Source organism: Lepidochelys olivacea (assembly GCF_965140295.1).
Source record: "Lepidochelys olivacea isolate rLepOli2 genome assembly, chromosome: 11".
Taxonomy (NCBI): domain Eukaryota; kingdom Metazoa; phylum Chordata; order Testudines; family Cheloniidae; genus Lepidochelys; species Lepidochelys olivacea.
Window position 1 is genome coordinate 10,285,309 of NC_140421.1, and position 20,537 is coordinate 10,305,845.

The 20,537-nt window shown below is 47.2% G+C and overlaps 2 protein-coding genes across 3 annotated transcripts in view; one reads left to right on the forward strand and one right to left on the reverse strand.

Moving 5' to 3' along the window:
• The window catches only part of HSPBAP1 (HSPB1 associated protein 1), an 87,708-nt gene extending 79,253 nt beyond the window's left edge, over window positions 1-8,455 (reverse strand). The window contains exon 1 of one of the 2 annotated variants that reach the window (XM_084643545.1): window positions 8,327-8,455. In XM_084643545.1, the coding sequence (XP_084499671.1) occupies window positions 8,327-8,363 (37 nt within the window). In that variant the 5' untranslated portion in view covers window positions 8,364-8,455. Of the gene's footprint in view, window positions 1-8,010; window positions 8,270-8,326 lie in introns of those variants that run through there. The other variant, XM_084643546.1, reaches the window with a different exon arrangement.
• Window positions 8,456-9,827: 1,372 nt separating this feature from the next.
• Window positions 9,828-20,537, forward strand: part of SLC49A4 (solute carrier family 49 member 4) — a 152,706-nt gene continuing 141,996 nt past the window's right edge. Inside the window, exon 1 of the mRNA XM_084642531.1 lies at window positions 9,828-11,032. Coding sequence (XP_084498657.1) covers window positions 10,678-11,032 — 355 coding nt within the window. The 5' untranslated portion in view covers window positions 9,828-10,677. The remainder of the gene's footprint in view (window positions 11,033-20,537) is intronic.

The following is a 20,537-nucleotide window of genomic DNA, read 5'->3' on the forward strand; positions in this document are numbered from 1 at the left end:
TATATATAGTTTTATCACAGATCATGGATTCTGGGACTTTAACGGGCCTCTGTGACTTCTTTGGCTTCAGCTCCCAGGACAGGGGCAGGAGTCGAGCTGTCAGCTGCTCCCTCGCGCGTGCAATAGGGCTTGGACTATCAGTGACACCCCTCCTCCTTGGACAGGTCACAGACTTTGTTAATTTTTGTTTACTGCCCATGACCTATCCGTGACTTTTACTAAAAATAACCATGACAAAATCTTAACTGTAATCCTAGTTAGTTATTGATGCAGTATAGTTTCTTAAAGGACTGTCAGGTTAAAATATATACTTTACAACAAAACAAATATTCGTGCTAATAACACCTTAGATTATTAAACTGAAAGAAATTTGAAGAATCCATTCGGAGGGATTTATATGTTCAGAGGGGTTCATACAGCATGCAGCACAAGAGGGTCCCTGATTGGGGCCTTGGGCATTACTGTAATGTAAATATTTAATAACAGCACTGTTCATTATTTATTATGTTTGTTTCCATTTTCCTTTGGCTTGAGTGATGAAAATAGTCTGGTGAGTTTAACTTTTGAGTCAGTTCCTAGTCAATTTCACTTTCATGCATTAGCATAATGCTGATGTTTAGGTTTTCAGCAAAGAAGGAGAATAATTGTTTATGAACCATTGTTTTCAGTGTTTTGTTTTGAATTTCATAGTTTGGGTTTTGCAAAACCTTGCTGTTACAAAACTTCGGTTTAGGGCTAAATTTGACCTAATGTTGTCCATTAAGGTGTGAATTCCTTGACCTTTCTGAATGAAGTATCAATCTTAAAGTTGCATTAATGTTAGTTTTTTTACGTAATACATATACACTCAACATAAAAGTTACTGTCTGTCCAGAGAGAATACACAGAATTTTACTGAAAAGTACAGCTTTAGAACATAGAAATATATTAAATTTCACAGCTTTATAATAGACAAACTACTATTAATGGTATCAAAATATCTCTCTTCAACCCAGAGATTTTCTTCACTGTTTATACATAATGTCCTACTCCAAAAAGTGTGTCTGTGTTCTGGTGGTCATGCACCATCTTCAATAAAAAGACCAAGGATTATTTGGGCCAAAATTTCTATTGAGATGAACACAGAACTTCCATTGAAATCAATGAAGTTGTGTGCGCTTCTCTGAGGACTGAATGTGACCTTTCATTTTAGAGGCAAGTACGACACTGCTGTTTTGATTTTTGGGAGTTTCCTCTGCTGTTCAATATATTCCAAAGCTTAACATTTATAGGCTTATTAATGTGCTTAGAAAAGTTATTTTGATGAGTTCTGAGGTCTTGAGATTCCTTTCAGACAGTAAAGTTCACCAAACCAGTCACTGAATAATTCAAGATTGCAGGAATTGTCATCACTAGCTCGGGCTAGTTCAATTGTTTGAGTACATACCTTTGAAGAATGTTAGAGTTAAAATAAAAAAATAACCCCCCTAATTTCAGAGACACAAGAAATGCAATGTTAAGGTTGCACTTCTAAAGCAAGGCATCCAAATGATCTTATCTTTGCTCTTATAGCAACATACTACGATAAATCAGAAATTCTTACTACCTTATCTATGCATAACAGTTTAATTGTACCAGTCACCAGAAAACATTGAATAGCAGAATAGAATATGTCAATCTTAAATCATATATACACCCCAATTCAGCAAAGCAGTAAAGCACAGGGCCTTAGAAATATTGTCATTTTACGACCTTCTTGCTTCTAAACAGAGCACATGTAAATGAATTTTCAAATGACCAGTGTGACAAACAGCACATTGAAGGCAGTCATTCCCCATTTTTCATGAAGGGCCTGATCACCCTGAAGGCACTCAGCTCCTCAAAATTATTTGATTTTATAAGGTGCACCATACCTCCTTTGATTCCATATGGCAGCCAATTATTCAAGATCAAATATCTTCATATATAAATCACAAATGCCAAGATCATTACATTAGAGCAATTACATGGAAACAGCAAGGATTAGTGTGGTGACAAAAGGAGTTCACTTAGTATGGAGAGACATGAACATATGAAACAAGTTACAAAACCAGTGTTCTCTGGTGCATATTTTTGATGTTCTGTGCAAAGAATGAAGATGGTAGCTATCATCTCTAGGAGGCGAGGAAAATCTAAAGTGATCTGGATGCCTTTTTTGAGAAGCGCAACCTTACAGGCTTGTCTACACAGTGGAAACACCTGCAGCAGCTAGTGTGCACTACTACCCTGTGTGGACACTCCTACTGCACAGTAAGAGTGCCTTTGTGCGTTGTAGCTTAATGCCCTTCAGAAGCACGTTAAGCAAAACACCCCGGGGCACTCTCAGTGCTCAGTAAGGGTGTCCACATGGGGAGTTAGTGCAGAGCCGCTAGCATGCTTTAAATTCTCACTCTAGCTTACTGTGCACTAACTTTACTGACAGGTTTCAGAGTAACAGCCGTGTTAGTCTGTATTCGCAAAAAGAAAAGGAGTACTTGTGGCACCTTAGAGACTAACCAATTTATTTGAGCATGAGCTTTCGTGAGCTACAGCTCACTTCATCGGATGCATGCCGTGGAAACTGCAGCAGACTTTATTTATACACAGAGAATATGAAAAAATACCTCCTCCCACCCCACTGTCCAGCTGGTAATAGCTTATCTAAAGTGATCATCAGGTGGGCCATTGTGCTGGAAATGGCCCACCTGATGATCACTTTAGATAAGCTATTACCAGCTGGACAGTGGGGTGGGAGGAGGTATTTTTTCATATTCTCTGTGTACATATAAAGTCTGCTGCAGTTTCCACGGCATGCATCCGATGAAGTGAGCTGTAGCTCATGAAAGCTCATGCTCAAATAAATTGGTTAGTCTCTAAGGTGCCACAAGTACTCCTTTTCTTTTTACTAACTTTACTGTGTAGATAAACCCTAACTGTGCATTTTCTGGGGTCTGAATGTTTGGGGTTTGGTTGTTAAATAACATTCTTGAAAAATAATACACATTCAGATCAGTGGCATGTGCCTTCAAGCTTAACTGCACCCTAACCAATTTTGGGTATGTGGGAGTAGCATATTGGTCTCAGGTGCTTGTTAGTTCTTGTCTAACTAATGCTGGCTTCAATCAAAAATACCAACGTAAATTATTTTTTATTTATAAGGAACTTCATATTGACTATCAGAAACCTGCAAATGCATAGAGAGCTCGAATATTTTAGAAAATCCCTAGTACCCTCTCCAAAACAAACAAGACTCCCATAAAAACCACAAACAAAACCAATCAAAGATATTATGATATAAACAGGATTATATGCACAGCAATGCACGTTTTCAAATTTTTGTACAGTGAATTTTAAGACATATATCGTAGGAGGCATTATGAATTGCCTTTACATGAAAGACTGGAACAGTTTCAACAGAGCATGTCTGATCTCCCTACTTCCTGTTTGCAGTGTTGTAGCTGCATCGTTCCCAGGATAATAGAGACACAAGGTGGATGAGGTAATATATTTTATTGGACCAACTTCTGTTGACGAAAGAGACAAGCTTTCAAGCTACACAGAGCTCTTCTGCAGGTCTGGAAAAGGTACTCAGAGTGTCACAGTTAACTACTAGGTGGAACAGATTGTTTAGTATACTGTAGCATAGTCTTTTACACCTTCAAAAGACAAGCCTGAGAGCTCAAATTCATAATTTTGCTAGACACGAAAAATCATGGTCTTAATAAAGACACTGGATTTATGGCTATTAGAACAATCTGTAAGCCATCAACTCCCCTTTTTGTCCTATGACTTCAGGGGTGTTAACAGGCCACTTCATCTTGAATGGTCCCTTAAAATGTGCGTAACTACTTACACTAAACAATCTGTTCCACTTTTTATTTAGCTGTGACACTTGGGGCTAGTCTACACTAGAAGCGCTATATCCGCGCAGCTGTAACATGTCTGGTGAAGACATTCTATGCTGATGAGAGAGAGCTCTCCCATTGGCATAATAAATCCACTCCCAAGAGAGACACTCCCACTGACATAGTGCTGTCCACTCCACTTAGGTCCGAGTACCTTCGTCACTTGGGGATGTCTTATTCACACCCCTGAGCGATATAAGTTATACTGAAGTAAGTGGTAGTGTAGACCTGGCTTGAGTAACTTTCCTATACCTGAAGAAGAGCTCTGTATAGCTCAAAAGCTTGTCTCTTTCACTAAGAGAAGTTGGTCCAATAAAAGATATTACCTCACCTACCTTGTCTCTCTTAAGAGAAGTCTAACCCTTCATAACAAAAAAGTCTAACCCTTCATGACCAAATTCTTTGCTACTACGTTAAAAAAAGCCCAAAAACTAACACCCCTCCCCCCATAAAACTCTATTTGTGTAAGTCTTAGGAGTCAAAAAATCTTCATATTTGTCTGAATACACATTTAGCTGATCTGATGATATTCAAGTCTCTAGGTTACATTATAATGAGGTTAAAGCATGCAGAGATTTCCACACCCAAATATACAAGTGTCAGTTATGAGAATGGGAAAAATGCTATCATATGGAGGAAAGAGTGACATTAGCATATTTAGAGAAGTATTATATCCATGAATAAAATAATGCAATCAGTTAGCTGCCAGATAATTTGATTTCTAACAGTTTATCAACAATGCAATGCTCCTTCACATTAACAAATTTAAATGGTATGAAATCCTGCCAACAAGAATAATTCATGTGGAATGTTAGACTGTGTTAATTAAATAGCTAGAAAAGGTCATGCCACCACTGGAATATCTGCATATTGGTTATAGTGCTATGAAATATGGTGCAATGATTTAAAATAAGAATTAAATTAAATTATTTTAATCATATGAAATCAATAGTAAAGAAAGACAGCTTTACATTATCTATTTTAATATCTGCTGCTCATTTTTTGTTATGGTTGCTGTTTCTTGCTTAATATATCAGTTCTTAGTGGTCAGTATGAGAGTCAAAATATATTCCCAAACAGTCAGATGATAAGGCCTGAATTAATTACTGAACATTTTTTGTATTAATTATTCCACATATATTCAGAGTCTTCATTTTTACACTACGGTAAAAGCAGAGGAGTACTGTATTTACTTATTAAACCAGTGATACTCAGACTGAGGCTTGGGAGCGGCAAGTGGCTCTTTAATATGTCTCCCGTAACTCTGTGCAGCACATGATATTAAAACACAGTGTTTTAATTATTAACCAATCAGGATGCTTTTACTAGGTTATTAACCAGTTGTAGAATAATTGGCCAGTCATTCTGCTGTGAGAATATTATAAATATAAAAATATTAAATGAAACAATGAATTCACAATACTGTGGCTCTTTTGGGTAATGCTGATTGCTAATTTGGCTCCTGAATGACTGAGGTCTGAGTATCACTTTGCTAAACATTAAAGAGCACTGAAAATTCACACTTCTGAATGAATTATATTTTCTACTCATCAGTATAACAAGGAACACCTAGGATTACTATCACTGAAAAAGGTTAGAGAGGAAAACCAAAGATTTCCCCCCCACTTTGTTTACCTTTTGCATTTGACAGCACATTATCATTGGCACCACTTCAATGAGTCAGTGAAATTACAGTAGCAATGTAAAAAGAAAAGGAGTACTTGTGGCACCTTAGAGACTAACCAATTTATTTGAGCATGAGCTTTCGTGAGCTACAGCTCACTTCATCGGATGCATCCGATTAAGTGAGCTGTAGCTCACGAAAGCTCATGCTCAAATAAATTGGCTAGTCTCTAAGGTGCCACAAGTACTCCTTTTCTTTTTGCGAATACAGACTAACACGGCTGTTACTCTGAAACCTGTCAGTAGCAATGTAGTTATACTAGATTGCAAGATCACTGGGACAGGGCTGTAATATAGTCAGGGGTTAGCATTTGTAAAGCACCTCGCACTATAAGGCACTGATCTTGGTTGATACCTCTGGGCACTACTTAATTGAGCCAAGCCTGAATTTGGACTATGATCTAGTTTTGCTGCCATTTCACATTAAGGTTCATACCTATTTACTCTCTGCTATTATCCATATGTCTCCTTTTAAATAATGGTGTGTGAATTATATTTTCCCAGCTGAGTTAGGCTGAATTTGTCTAGACAGAATCTCATTTTCTTATTTTTTGCCTATATTTCTAATTATTTAGGTTGGTATAAATTTCTTCAATCCACCCTGGTGCTTGCAATTCCTAGTTTAGGCCCCAATCCTGAAATCAGATCTGCATGGGCATACCATTATGCCAGTGCCCATTGTCTTTCATGGAACTCCGTAAGGATCCACCTGCACAAATCCTATTGCAGAATCAGGGGTTAAGTATCATTTGAATTTCATTGATGTGCTGCTTGGATGTATTAGTGAGTCATTCTGGTGCACCCTACTACCCAGTTCAACATACTGCCATTTATCAATTAAATTTCCAATCATTATGACAGAACTGAAGCCAATCTGAAATAAATAATTTTTTAGAGAAATTGAAATATTGTGCAGCATAAACCATTAATTTTATGATGACAATTGCATGTGGTAAACAGTCTATTACCTATTGATATCTATGGCATAATGAACTGAATATATTCTTCAATTTATTCAAATGATAATAGTTTATAATGCCCTTAGCTCATGTGACAGATGACTCTAAATTCATCTGCGGTTTTTAAAAAATAGTAAATCCAAATAATCACATTCAATGGGGATTTTTTTTTTTATTTAGACCACCATTGATTTTTATCCACCTTATTATAAAACAATACTAGCAGCCTGTAAGAGGAGTCTACATTTGGTGGAACTGTGCCCATTCAAGTCATATCAAGCAGTCACCAGCAGAAACCAGATCTTTTTCCCACCTCTGTGTTTACTTTTGCCTTAAACAAAAAAAGTAACAAGTAGATGACCTGTCACAATACCTCAACATCTTTTATAGCACCTCAAAAGCAAATTTAATCCTGGATCCTGCAATTGGATCTGTATAGGTGGATCACAAGGAGTCTCATTTAAGTCAGGGAGAGGTGATATCAGATCAGGAAGATTTATGCAAAGTACATATAATGAGGTTGCTTGTACTAGTAAAATGCCCATACACACTGAGGAGGTTCCTTTAAAGATTAAATGTATTTTAGGCATGGGAGTGTGGGTCACTGTTGGTGGAAATGTGGACTTTGAGTGGGGATCTAAAGGAGCAAAAAGGAAGATACAGGATGCACAACATCCCAAGGGCCAGCATAAGATTAGTCAGAGGAATTTACAGAAGGATACAAGGGGTGAGTGGAGAGAGAGAATAAGAGTGAATCTATAATTTGTACCGCTGGAAAACAGCAAATAGAAAAACAGAATTTATTTTAAAAATTTACAATGAATTTAAATCTTAACTTGGAAATATGAAGTGGATACTTATGTGGGCAAATTAATGTTACTATGATCACTTTAACTTCTGTTTCCTGACATTTTACAGCCTTAAAGCATTTAATGTCATTGGGCTGTTAATTTCCTACTTCTGTTGTTTGATTTTAGAAAGGGGAACAAAAAAATAAGTAGCAATGACTCGCTGGACGCTCAGGTGTAAAAGACCTTGCACGTGACATATTAACAGCCTTGACTGCACCAGTAACCTTTGTAGCTGTAAAAAGAAAAGGAGTACTTGTGGCACCTTAGAGACTAACCAATTTATCTGAGCGTGAGCTACAGCTCATTTCCAATGAAGTGAGCTGTAGCTCACGAAAGCTTATGCTCAAATAAATTGGTTAGTTTCTAAGGTGCCACAAGTACTCCTTTTCTTTTTGCGAATACAGACTAACAGGGCTGCTACTCTGAAACCTTTGTAGATGTAATTCCTCAGAGGTGCAGCTCCAGCAGCGTGAGGAACGGTGGATGCAGGTGGTAAAACCCGTCTACACATCAGCTTCCACTGTTGGCTACCCCCCCGTGGAGCTGAAGCGGGGCTGAGTTTGCAAGTGCAGAGGAATGCACACCTCGGAGACCAGCAAGCACGGAGATACTTACCGGAACTGAACTCATGCCTGGAGGTGAAGGGAGGACACAGTGAGAGGTGCTGGGAGCAAACCGTCCATGTGTGTGGACACGTGCTCAGGCAGCCGGGGAGGGAGCAACTAAGGCGCCAGCGCCCGGTCTGCAAAGAGGATGCTGAAGACCCAGCCAGGCACTGCACGCTGGCCCGTGCCCCGGGGGCCAGGTCAGAGCCCGGACAGCGGGCTGCGCTCTAAGGCCACGACAGACCAAGGCAGCCAGCGAGAAGGCCGCACCCTTGCCCGGCTCTACACCCACCGCAGCACACACGTCACCAGCCGGGGCCACCTACCGGGCAGCGGCGGATCCAGGGTTACGGCCTCTGCCATGCTCCCGCCGGGTGATCGGGCAGAGCAGCCGCCTCAAAGCCGCCCCAGGGCGCAAAGCGCAGCCTTTGTCCGTCACCGGCAGCCCCGCCCCCTCCCATCACGTGAGCGTAGCGGACGCCTCACGTGGGTTTGCTGTGGGCGGAGAAGGCGGGCGCTGGGGTCACGCGCTGAGCTATCCTGGGGGCTGACGCCCGCTGTTGGTCGGGATAGGGCAGCTCAGTACAGTGGAAAGCCTCGGCCAAGGGCCTTTCGGGGCTCTCTAGGCCAAGGGCCTTGGAGCCCAGGGAGTGACCGTTGGGGAGAAGGGGCTCTGACTGAGGGAACCCCTAACCTCAGGACGTGACCGTTGGGGAGAAGGGGTTCTGACTGAGGGAGAACTTCAGGGAGCGACCGGGGGGGGCGGACTGTTCTGACTGAGGTAGTCCCCCACCCCCAGGGAGTGACCGCTGGGGGGGGTTCTGACTGAGATAGTCCCCTACCCCCAGGGAGTGACCGTTGGGGAGGGCGGTTCTGACTGAGGGGACCCCCACCCCCAGGGAGTGACCGCTGGGGAGGGCGGTTCTGACTGAGGGGACCCCCACCCCCAGGGAGTGACCGCTGGGGAGGGCGGTTCTGACTGAGGTAGTCCCCCACCCCCAGGGAGTGACCGCTGGGGAGGGCGGTTCTGACTGAGGGGACCCCCACCCCCAGGGAGTGACCGTTGGGGAGGGGGGTTCTGACTGAGGTAGTCCCCCACCCCCAGGGAGTGACCGTTGGAGGGGGCTGTTCTGACTGAGGGGGACCCCCACCCCAGGGAGTGACCGTTGGGGAGGTTCTGACTGAGGGGACCCCCACCCCAGGGAGTGACCGTTGGAGGGGGCGGTTCTGACTGAGGTAGCCCCCCACCCCCAGGGAGTGACCGTTGGAGGGGGCGGTTCTGACTGAGGTAGTCCCCCACCCCTAGGGAGTGACCGTTGGAGGGGGCTGTTCTGACTGAGGGGGACCCCCACCCCAGGGAGTGACCGTTGGGGAGGTTCTGACTGAGGGGGACCCCCACCCCAGGGAGTGACCGTTGTGGGGGGGTCTGACTGAGGGAGACCTCCTTGCCCCAGGAAGTGACCGTTGGAGGGGGCGGTTCTGACTGAGGGGACCCCCACCCCAGGGAGTGACCGTTGGGGGGGGTCTGACTGAGGGAGACCTCCTTGCCCCAGGAAGTGACCGTTGGGGGGGGGGTCTGACTGAGGGAGACCTCCTTGCCCCAGGAAGTGACCGTTGGAGGGGGCGGTTCTGACTGAGGGGACCCCCACCCCCAGGGAGTGACCGCTGGGGAGGGCGGTTCTGACTGAGGTAGTCCCCCACCCCCAGGGAGTGACCGCTGGGGAGGGCGGTTCTGACTGAGGGGACCCCCACCCCCAGGGAGTGACCGTTGGGGAGGGCGGTTCTGACTGAGGGGACCCCCACCCCCAGGGAGTGACCGTTGGGGAGGGGGGTTCTGACTGAGGTAGTCCCCCACCCCCAGGGAGTGACCGTTGGAGGGGGCTGTTCTGACTGAGGGGGACCCCCACCCCAGGGAGTGACCGTTGGGGAGGTTCTGACTGAGGGGACCCCCACCCCAGGGAGTGACCGTTGGAGGGGGCGGTTCTGACTGAGGTAGCCCCCCACCCCCAGGGAGTGACCGTTGGAGGGGGCGGTTCTGACTGAGGTAGTCCCCCACCCCTAGGGAGTGACCGTTGGAGGGGGCTGTTCTGACTGAGGGGGACCCCCACCCCAGGGAGTGACCGTTGGGGAGGTTCTGACTGAGGGGGACCCCCACCCCAGGGAGTGACCGTTGTGGGGGGGTCTGACTGAGGGAGACCTCCTTGCCCCAGGAAGTGACCGTTGGAGGGGGCGGTTCTGACTGAGGGGACCCCCACCCCAGGGAGTGACCGTTGGGGGGGGGTCTGACTGAGGGAGACCTCCTTGCCCCAGGAAGTGACCGTTGGGGGGGGGCGGTTCTGACTGAGGGGGACCCCCACCCCAGGAAGTGACCGTTGGGGGGGGGGTCTGACTGAGGGAGACCTCCTTGCCCCAGGAAGTGACCGTTGTGTGGCGGCTCGGACTGGAAGGAGGATGGGTGGGAGTGAGGGAAGGCGGTGGCTGGTGGGCAGGGCCGCCCGGCTCGCGCATGCGGCTGGGCAGGGCCCGGCAGAGCCCCTGTGATTGTGAGTTTGGCGTCGTTTCCCCAGACCCCTCCCCGATGCCCTGACAGGACACGGGCCCCTCAACCGCCCTGAGAGCTGCTGTCCCCGAGCCCGTCCTGGCCGCCCGGAGGCAGCCCCCTCGCCGACCCCCGCAGATGGGTCTAGGCTGGAGCAGCGCGGAGGAGCGGGAGTCCCTGCTACCGCCGCAGCCCCGGGGGGTGGCGGGGGGTCCCCTTGTGCCCCAGCTTTGGCGGGGCCTTATCCCTGCGGCGGCGGCGTCCCGGCTGGCGCCGGTACCGGGCCGGGTTTACGGGCGGCGCTGGCTCGTGCTGCTGGTCTTCTCGCTGCTGGGCTTCGCGCAGGGCCTGGTGTGGAACAGCTGGGGCCCCATCCAGAACTCGGCCCGCCTGGCCTTCGGCTTCTCCAGCTGGGACATCGCCTTGCTCGTCTTGTGGGGCCCAATCGGCTTCCTGCCCTGTTTCGCCTTCATGTGGCTCATGGATAAGAGGGGTAAGATTGGGGGGGGGGGGGTCCGGGGCTCTGGGCATTCTGCAGAGGGGCTGGAGCTGTCGTGGGGTGGGTGGCAAGGGGTTCCCATGGTAAATGAGTGGCCCTAGGAAAGACTTTCTGTCAGGCACAGGGCTGCCATTGAATCCTGGGACTCCCCTGGTGTCATGTGGGGCGCACACTGGAAAGGCAGTGGGGCCTTAGAGGGCTGGGACTACAAGGAGTTTTCATAAAATCTCTGTTCTCCTTATCCCACTCTCCCCATTCATCTTTGTCAGGTTCCCTGCTCAGCCCTATCCCCATCAGCACCTCTTCCCAGCTCTTCTTTCTCCCCCTCGCCATTCCCTTTTCTCTCTAGGGGTCATATGAGGATTCTGACGTACCTTTGTGTGTTTGTTGTTTTTCCTTTGGTTGGGTTTCATTTTTGGATGGCTGTGGTTTGGAGCTAAACCATATATTAAGATTTCTTTGTTCACATAAATATATAATACTACTGCTACCTACCTATTATTTAGTGCTTTTCATTCTTAGATCTCATTATAACTTACCCATTTCCATTTGTGCTCAGAGTTGTCTGTCAAGATTGCTTGAATGAGGAAATACCTTAAAAATGAAATGAATGGTATTTTAAATATATAATTGAAGCAAATGCACAGCAGAAGTCATTCACTACAAAGGATGTTTAAAAACGGTCTCAACAATACCTTTAAAAATAAGGGGATTTAGGGAATTTCCCACCCCAAATCTCAAGACCTGTAGGTAACGATATAGAGAAGGTTTAGTTTTTCTAACGTGTCCAATTGAAGTATTGGGTTAGTCTTTGAGACCGTTCTAGTATCAGTGTGAGGCTTGCATAATAAAAGTTCCTGCTGGATGTTAGGAATCAAATAGGAAAATGTTATTACAAATTGGAGAATATGGGGCAGGCGCAGTGCCTTGAAAAACTTTAAATTCATTTTTTAAAATGGACTAGCTGTCAATTTTGTGGTATCTTTTTAACCAACCTTTTGAGGAAATTTAAGATAATTCCTGAAGTTGTGAATTTAGATTATAACCTTTTTGAGGATTATTTTCTTACCTGTATTTATAGTAGTACACTTAGTGTGCAAAAAGTCTAATATCTACAGACAGTTTGTGCAAGGCCTGTTAGGAGCATGAGCACTTCCACTGAAGTGAATTGAGGTTACTCATGGATAAAGAAAAGGAGTACTTGTGGCACCTTAGAGACTAACCAATTTATTTGAGCATGAGCTTTCGTGAGCTACAGCTCACTTCATCGGATGCTCACGAAAGCTCATGCTCAAATAAATTGGTTAGTCTCTAAGGTGCCACAAGTACTCCTTTTCTTTTTGCGAATACAGACTAACACGGCTGTTACTCTGAAACCTGTCATGGATAAAGTTGAGCTGATGTATGTTTGCTGGATTGGGGCTTTTGTCTCCATTTATTTCATGTATTTATTCTCAGGATTAACTGCTTGCTTATCTGGAGGAAAGGGAAAACAATAACAAAGTAATTTGAAAATATGTACACATTGTAAAGCACTGTAATTGTTTTCATTAGATCTGGAGACGTATTTGGCGGAGAAAAAACTATTTTAGTAGCAATTAGTCCTATATTGCCATAGTCCCTCTCCCAAACAATTTACAGTCTTAAATTATAAATAGTTTCTCTAGACCTGTGGTTCTCAAACCTTTGTACTGGTGACCTCTTTCACATACCAAGCCTCTGAGTGCGACCCCCCCCTTATAAATTAAAAACTTTTTATATATTCAACACCATTATAAATGTTGGCTGCAAAGCGGGTTTTGGGATGGAGGTGACCCCTCATGTAATAACCTTATGACCCCTTGAGGGATCCTGACCCCCCAGTTTGAGAATCCCTGCTCTAGACTATTGTTTCATTGTTGGTATAATAATGTTAATATTTCTATAATTAAAACGTGTTGAAATCCTGTTGGCTATTTTCCCTTCTACAAGCAAAGAACACTATTGTGTTTCCAAATGCAATAAAGTCCTGTTGAACTTGTGTGCAGAGAGCTTGGACAGACAGCATCAGCACGTGCAATCCAGAATGTGTCTAACTGAGAATGGAGTGAACAGTGCGTCTTATTTGTTATAGTCTTCCACCTCACAAGCATTGAGGCACTGAAAAACACAAATTGCTGCACACAATTAAAATATGTTACTGTTTCAGAACATGCTGCAGCAGCAGCAGAAACATCTGGGGTGGCCAACCTGTGGCTCCGGAGCCACATGTGGCTCTTCAGAAGTTAACATGTGGCTCCTTGTATAGGCACCAACTCCGGGGCTGGAGCTACAGTCTCCAACTTTCCAATTGCTAGAGGGTGCTCAATGCTCAACCCCTAGCTCTGCCACAGAGTCTGCCCCCACTCCACCCCTTCCTACCCCCTCCCCTGAGCCTGCCATGCCCTCCTCCCCCTCAGAACCTCCTGCACACCACAAAACAGGTGATCGGGAGGTGTGGGGAGGGAGGGAGAGGCACTGACTGGTGGGCCTGCTGGTGGGTGGGAGGCTCTTGCAGGGAGGGAACTGATGGCAGGGGGGCACTGCTGATGTATTACTGTGGCTCTTTGGAAAGGTACATTGGTAAATTCTGGCTCCTTCTCAGTCTGGCCACCCCGGATCTACTAGCTTATGTGAATTGGAAATGGAAGGAGAAGACACAGCAAGTTTATTTTTGAACATAATGCAGGCCTATCCCTTTTAATTTTCCTGACATTTTCAAATCAAATCCTATCCTGGACCTCGGCAGTCATCAAGTCGAATGTGATGGTGTTTCACCTGACAATTAGCATTTCATCTATATCCTTTTTTATTAAAGTTCATGAACTGGAGAATTTTTCTTGAATGTTAAATGCACTACTATTGTGGTCCTGACCTACAAACCTGAATATTAACACATTTTTGTTCATGGTGAGAGGCATCAGGAGTAGCATCACATATGATAGGATAATAGATGGCTTTTTCTTTTGCTGCAAGAATGGCCTTTTGCCCTCTTTTACCACATAATTCAATAAACTCATTCTGACTCTCTCATGAGAGGTAATGTACCTGTCCTTGATTTGTTCTACCCTCTATCTGCTTCTGTTTGACTCTAGCCAAATGGCCCTGAGTTATGTTGTCATGATGATCTAGTAACTCAAGAGTTCCATGAAAGTTACCATTGTATGGATCATCAATCAGATTATCTCCTTGAAATGCTATACCTTTTCAAGCAAGATGTAAGATAGCATCCAACATTTTTTCCAGTATTGCTGTCCGTCTTGCAGCTTTGTTAATATTTGTTTTTGTTTCTCACTATGTGTTTCCTATCCACATCATAACGCCTACTCTGATTCCTTCCACTGGCAGTAGTGGGTTTTATGGTCTCTGCTCTTTTCATGTTCAGGAAGTTTTTGATGTAGGTTGAGACATTTTTTCATAGCTTGAGAATACTCTTCACTTTTTGCCAGTGTACTGCACTGTTTGTTTGTCCTCCCCTTCTGAAAATAGCCAACATGGGAAGCAGTACAGTGCTTGGTTGGTAGCCCTTCAAACATGCCAATCTCTTATAATCTTTTCTCTATTGTTGGAAGTCTTACATTTGAGAAAAAATTCAGGAAAATTATGGCCATCAACATCTTTTTGGCACAGACTTCACCAGTGTCTGCATTTCTTTTAAATTCAATACACCAGATAGAACAATTTTTGGATGAACAGAATCTGTAAGTTGTTTAGGCCACAATCATGAATCAGGTAAACAAAAACATGAATCAGTAAACAGAAGCAGGAGAGATTAGTGCTGCACTTGCAAATCTTCCTCTGAGCTTGGTGGTGTTACTTGAAAGTCATTAAACTGGAATCATATGATTCATCTGCCTCCTTTCATTCATCAGTTTCCACAGTCTCTCTATTGAAATTACCTTCACCTTGCTGTGTGTGTTCATCCAGTTCCTCAGTTTGTGCATTGCTTGAGTCAGACTGTTGAGAGGTCTTCTCTGTTTGGAAAAATTGGAGGATTTACTGTTGTCCATTAGCCAGAAACTTGAGGAGTTTAAAGAAAAGAAGCTATCTGTTTTGTATTACCAGCAAGACATGGCAGTGTGGCACATATATGAATAATACACCAGTGACAAATGCCCTCTAGGCACCCTGGAGGTACTGTACCCTGTCCCTGTGATGTTGTCTCAACCCTTCTAGACACCCCGGAGGACCAGCTCACTGTTCCTTGTCTCGGTTATTAACTCTCGGACCTTCTAAACTGTAAAGTTTTGGGGCTCAACCAGACCAGTAAAGGGTTCTGTTACCTCCTGCCTTGTAACTTCGGGTGCTTTAATGCTATGCTGCTATGGTTTAAAGCCCTGATACCAGTTGCCAGCCTACGAGCATAAAGGTCTCACCCTGGCTTCTGTCAGCCTAGTTACTCCTTGCAGGGTGACCACAAGAGCGCTTCTGGTTCCGAGTCTCCCCAAATCTTTCTATCTTGAGATCTTAACTACCAGAAACTTGAACTTTTCCCCTCTGGTTCGTTACCTCTGAAGGAGTGAAACCTGCCCCTGTTATCAGTACGCTTTGGGATACACACTCCATTCAGTGTGCGCACCAGAGACCTGCTTGGGGTAAGGATAAATAAAATTATTTAATAGAATAATCAAAGATGAAGTAGTAAGTAAAATCAAACACAAGTTACACAGAAAATAAACATAAAGATGCAACTTCAGGCTTTGCACTTTTATATTGTTGCCTCTGACCAGTTTCCCAGCATGTGCTCTGCTGTCAGTGCCTGGATGCTAGTCCTCAGTTTCTGGATGTCCTTCACTTAAAACCCCTTCTCCTTTTAAGGGTTTGCAGTTTTTCTTTTTCTCAGACTATGGTGATTTTCATGGTGGGGGAAATTCTTTTCTCTTAAGCCCTGTTTACACTGGCAAGTTTCTGCACATTAAAGCAGCTTTCTGCGCTGTAACTCCCGAGGTGTACACACTGCCAAGCCACGTAGTGTGCAGAAACTACTCAATTGTAGTGCTGTAAAAAAACCACCCCAACAAGAGGTGTACAGCTTTCTACGCTGGGGCTCCAGAGCTGTGGTGCCAATGTAGACACCATGGTCGAATACAGCGCTGTGATTGGCCTCTGGGAAGTGACCCACAATACCTGTTCTCACCTCTCCGGTCATCAATTTGAACTCTGCTGCCCTGCCCTCAGGTGACCAACCGTCATCTCCACCCCTTAAATTCCTTTGGAATTTTGAAGTCCCCTTCCTGTTTGCTCAGTGACACGTGCAGTGGTCTCAGCGCATCTTTCCAGGTGGCCAATGCCTGCTCCACTCATCAGGCGATCACCCGCTTGGAGCAATGCTGAGCTGCTGGACCTCATCAGCAATTGGGCAGAGGAGGCTGTCCAGTCCTAGCTGCGCTCCAGCTGTAGGAATTATGATACCTATGGACAGATTTCACAATGCATGACAGAAAGGGGCCATGGCCGGGACACACTGCAGTGTGGGATCAAAGTGAAGGAGCTGTGGAACGCCTACCACAATGTGCAGAAGGGTGCTGTGCCCACGAGCTGCGGGTTCTTCAAAGAGCTAGACGTGATACTTGGTGGCAACCCCACCTCCACCGCAAAGACCACTGTGGATATTTCAGTGGCTCATGCGCCAGTCTAAAGTGGACCGAGCCAGGAGGAGACAATCTGGGAGGGGCACCCAGAGGCAGATGATGACTCGGAGGTCAGAGATGCATGCAGCCAGGAGGTCTTTTCTACCCCGGAGGAGGTTAGCCAGTCACAGCTGTCAGATGTTGCCAAGCACAAACAGGAGAAGAGGCCCCGGTAAGTGGATTTGATTTTGGGAATCGCTTTGGGAAGTGAGTTGTTGGGTGCAGCAGGGTTGCAGAAAACAGGTTTGTCTCTCACTGCATTCCTAATCTGAGCGGTGGAACAGGCTGTTGATTGACTTCCTCACTTCAGGGGATCTCCCTCAGAGATCTCCCGGAAACTCTCATGGAGATACTGGGCAATCCACTGCTGCAGGTTCTTCAGCAGAACTGCTTTGTTTCTTGCCCCATTAACAGTAACTTTCCTGCTCCACTGTGCTGTCACAGAAGGGGGACAACATTGCTGCCTACAGGCGAGCCACATAGAGGCCAGGGCGGAAGTTGCAGTCTTGGAGAAGACCCTCCCTTGATTCACTGCTCACCCTCAGCAGCGAGATATCTTCCATAATGATCACCTCCTATGGAAAGTGTGGGGACAGGAATGATTATCAGCACCCCCCCTCCCATAGTGGTAGCTCTCCCCAAGAGCCACGTGTCCAGTGTACAGCAGGGTCCAGGAAGAGTGATTTACCCTGCCCCTGCAGCTACTCACCATTTTGGGGGGCTTGTGGCTCATGTGTGTTTGCCTGGGGTCAGCCAGTTAGTGACAGGTGTGTGAGTACTGGCTGTGTTTTAAATCACTGAATCAGTGTTGTCTGAGAACAATACTACTCCTGTAAAATATTGTGTTTAAACTTCACAGAGATGACCTTGGGGGCCCAGTCTCCCTCTTTGTTATCAGCGGCTGAACGGCTGTGCAGAATTAGAAAGCGTCCCAGAAGAACTAAGGAGGACTTTCTGCGTGATGTTATGATGCACTCTGCCACTGAGAAACAGGAATGGAAGGAGTGGCAGAACAGCTAGAAGAGGGACCGAAAGGAGAACATGGCACACCAGAATGAAGCCACGTAGCGGCTCTTAAAGGTTATGGAGCGCCAAGCAGACACACTCCAGGCAATACTAGCTCTGCAAACTGAGCAGCTCTGCACCTGTCCTCCCCTTCAGCCGCTGTCACAAAACTCTTTCCCATGCTCCCCACAGACACCGCTAACACACGGTTATCAGCCTCCTGGCTCCAGTCTATACCCGCGGCATTCCACTCCTCCCCCTCACCGTCCAGCACTGCGGACTCCCACTACCCACTTCACTCAACACCCATCCCTCTGCAGTTTGGCCCTGCTGAAACACAGAACCTGCTGCATTGTACTCTGAAGGAGAAGGCTGGACATACACAAATCTTTAGCTGTCCCAGAACCCCTCCTCCCATCCCCCTCACCGCTGGTTTTTTTTGGTTTGACTCTCTTAGCTGGTTGTTTTTTAATAAAAGAATTGTGTTGGTTTGAACGCAATCTTTATTCTATTAATTGAAAGCAAAAAGAGTCCTGCAATTATGTTTAAACCCACATATTGCATCGTCTGCACCAATCACCTCCTAGCATTACAAGCACTGCACTCCCGAGCATAGCAACAAATATTAGTCACTTTCAACTTCAAATTGCTGCCTCAAGGCATCCCTGATACTTATGGCCCCATGCTGTGCCCCTCTAATAGCTCTGGTCTCTGGCGAAACTTCCACCTTGTGGTGCCCCCCCCCCCCCCGGCCTCTCCTGCACATTGGTTCATTGAGCAGCAGCTCGGCAGGGAGGAGCCGCCTTCCGGAGGCATCGGAGAGCCAGAGCGTCCCGCTTGCGGTGGCTGCAAGCCCCAGCCATGGAGGAGCCGGTGCGGCGCAGGGGGGCAGCAGCCCTACAAAGGCAGCGGTGCCGCTAATGGGGAGCAGCCACGCCTCCCGCCCCTCCTGCCCAGGCTGCGGCCCGGCGCCCCCCTGCCCTCCCCCCGGGGCTCCTGCAGGCTGCAGTGGATGCTTGTGGGCGCTGGCCCCCATGTGCCCCCACGGCTCCCTGCTCGCCTAGGGTTACCATATTTCAACAGTAGGAGAGCCCCGCCCTAGCCCTGCCCCATCCACTCCCCACCCCCTGACTGCCCCCCTCAGAACTCCCAACCCTCCCCCCGCCCTCGGCTCCTTGTCCGTTGACTTGTCCCTTGTCCCACACTACAAGAAGGATGTGGAAAAATTGGGGAGAGTCCAGCGGAGGGCAACCAAAATGATTAGGGGACTGGAACACATGAGTTATGAGGAGAGGCTGAGGGAACTGGGGACGTTTAGTCTACGGAAGAGAAGAATGAGGGGGGATTTGATAGCTGCTTTCAACTACCTGAAAGGGGGTTCCAAAGAGGATGGCTCTAGACTGTTCTCAGTGGTAGCAGATGACAGAACAAGGAGTAATGGTCTCAAATTGCAGTGCGGGAGATTTAGGTTGGATATTAGGAAAAACTTTTTCACTAGGAGGGTGGTGAAACACTGAAATGCGTTACCTAGGGAGGTGGTGGAATCTCCTTCCTTAGAAGTTTTTAAGGTCAGGCTTGACAAAGCCCTGGCTGGGATGATTTAATTGGGGATCGGTCCTGCTTTGAGCTGGGGGTTGGACTAGACGACCTCCTGAGGTCCCTTCCAACCCTGATATTCTATGATTCTATGACTGCTACCTCCTGGGACCCCTGCCCCTAACTGCCCCCCAGAACCTCACCCCCTACCTATGCCTCCCTGTCCCCTGACTGCCCCCTCCTGAGACACCCCCCACACCCTAACTGTTCCCTTAGAACCCTACCCCTACCAGTCCCCTGACTGCCCCAACCCTTATCCACAGACCCCCAGGACTTCCACACCTCATCCAACCACTCCCCGCTCCCTGACAGGACCCCCAGAACTCCTGACCCATCTAACCTCCCTTGCTCCCTGTCCCCTGAATGCTCCGATTCCTCTCCACACCTTCGCTCCCTGACAGCCCCCTCCCAGAACTCCTGATCCATCCAACCCTCCCCCTGCTCCCTGACTGCCCCCTGAAACTCTCCTTATCATGCCCATGCCTGTCAGACGCTGGCTCCATGTGGAGGCAAAACATGCTGCCGGGCTGCCGCATGCACAGCCCTTCCCCCGAAGAGTGCTGAGGCAGTCAGAGGAGCGGCGTCGGCATCTCACATGTGCGGGAGCTGCAGAGCCTGACTACAGTGAGGGGGGAGCTGGGGGACGCACAGGGGCCGCTGCTTGCATGCATCTGCTGCAGCCTGCAGGAGCTCCGGGGGGGGGGGGGGGGGCGCTGGGCCGCAGCCTGGGCAGGAGGGGCGAGGGACGTGGCTGCTCCCTGCTAGCAGCACCGCCGACTTTGCAGGGCTGCTGCCCCCTTGTGCCGCGCTGACTCCTCCATGGCTGGGGCTTGCCGCCCCCACAAGCCAATGCTCTGGCTCTCTGGTGCCTCTAGAAGGCAGCTACTTCCTGCCGAGCCAGGGCACCGCTTTTTGGCGCCCCGACTACTTGACGCCCTAGGCGACCGCCTAGTTCACCTCACGGTTGCACCAGCCCTGCAGCCATGCCTATGCCATTTTTATTCTCTCCCCCGTCACCTCCCCAGTCTCCTGGATCCTGTGGAGCGCTCTAGTCGGAGTTCACATAGGTGATGGGATTAGAGGCTGGGTGAGCTGGGGGTGTGAAGAGTGGACAGGCTTCAGAAGATGTGTATTATGCCATATTTGGCTTCACAGAGAATCCCCAGCATATAGGCTGTGCTGTCTAGTCTGTGCAGCTTCCCAAAGAGTTAGAGAGCAGCTGCTGCCAGGGATGGGCTTATGGCAGGGGT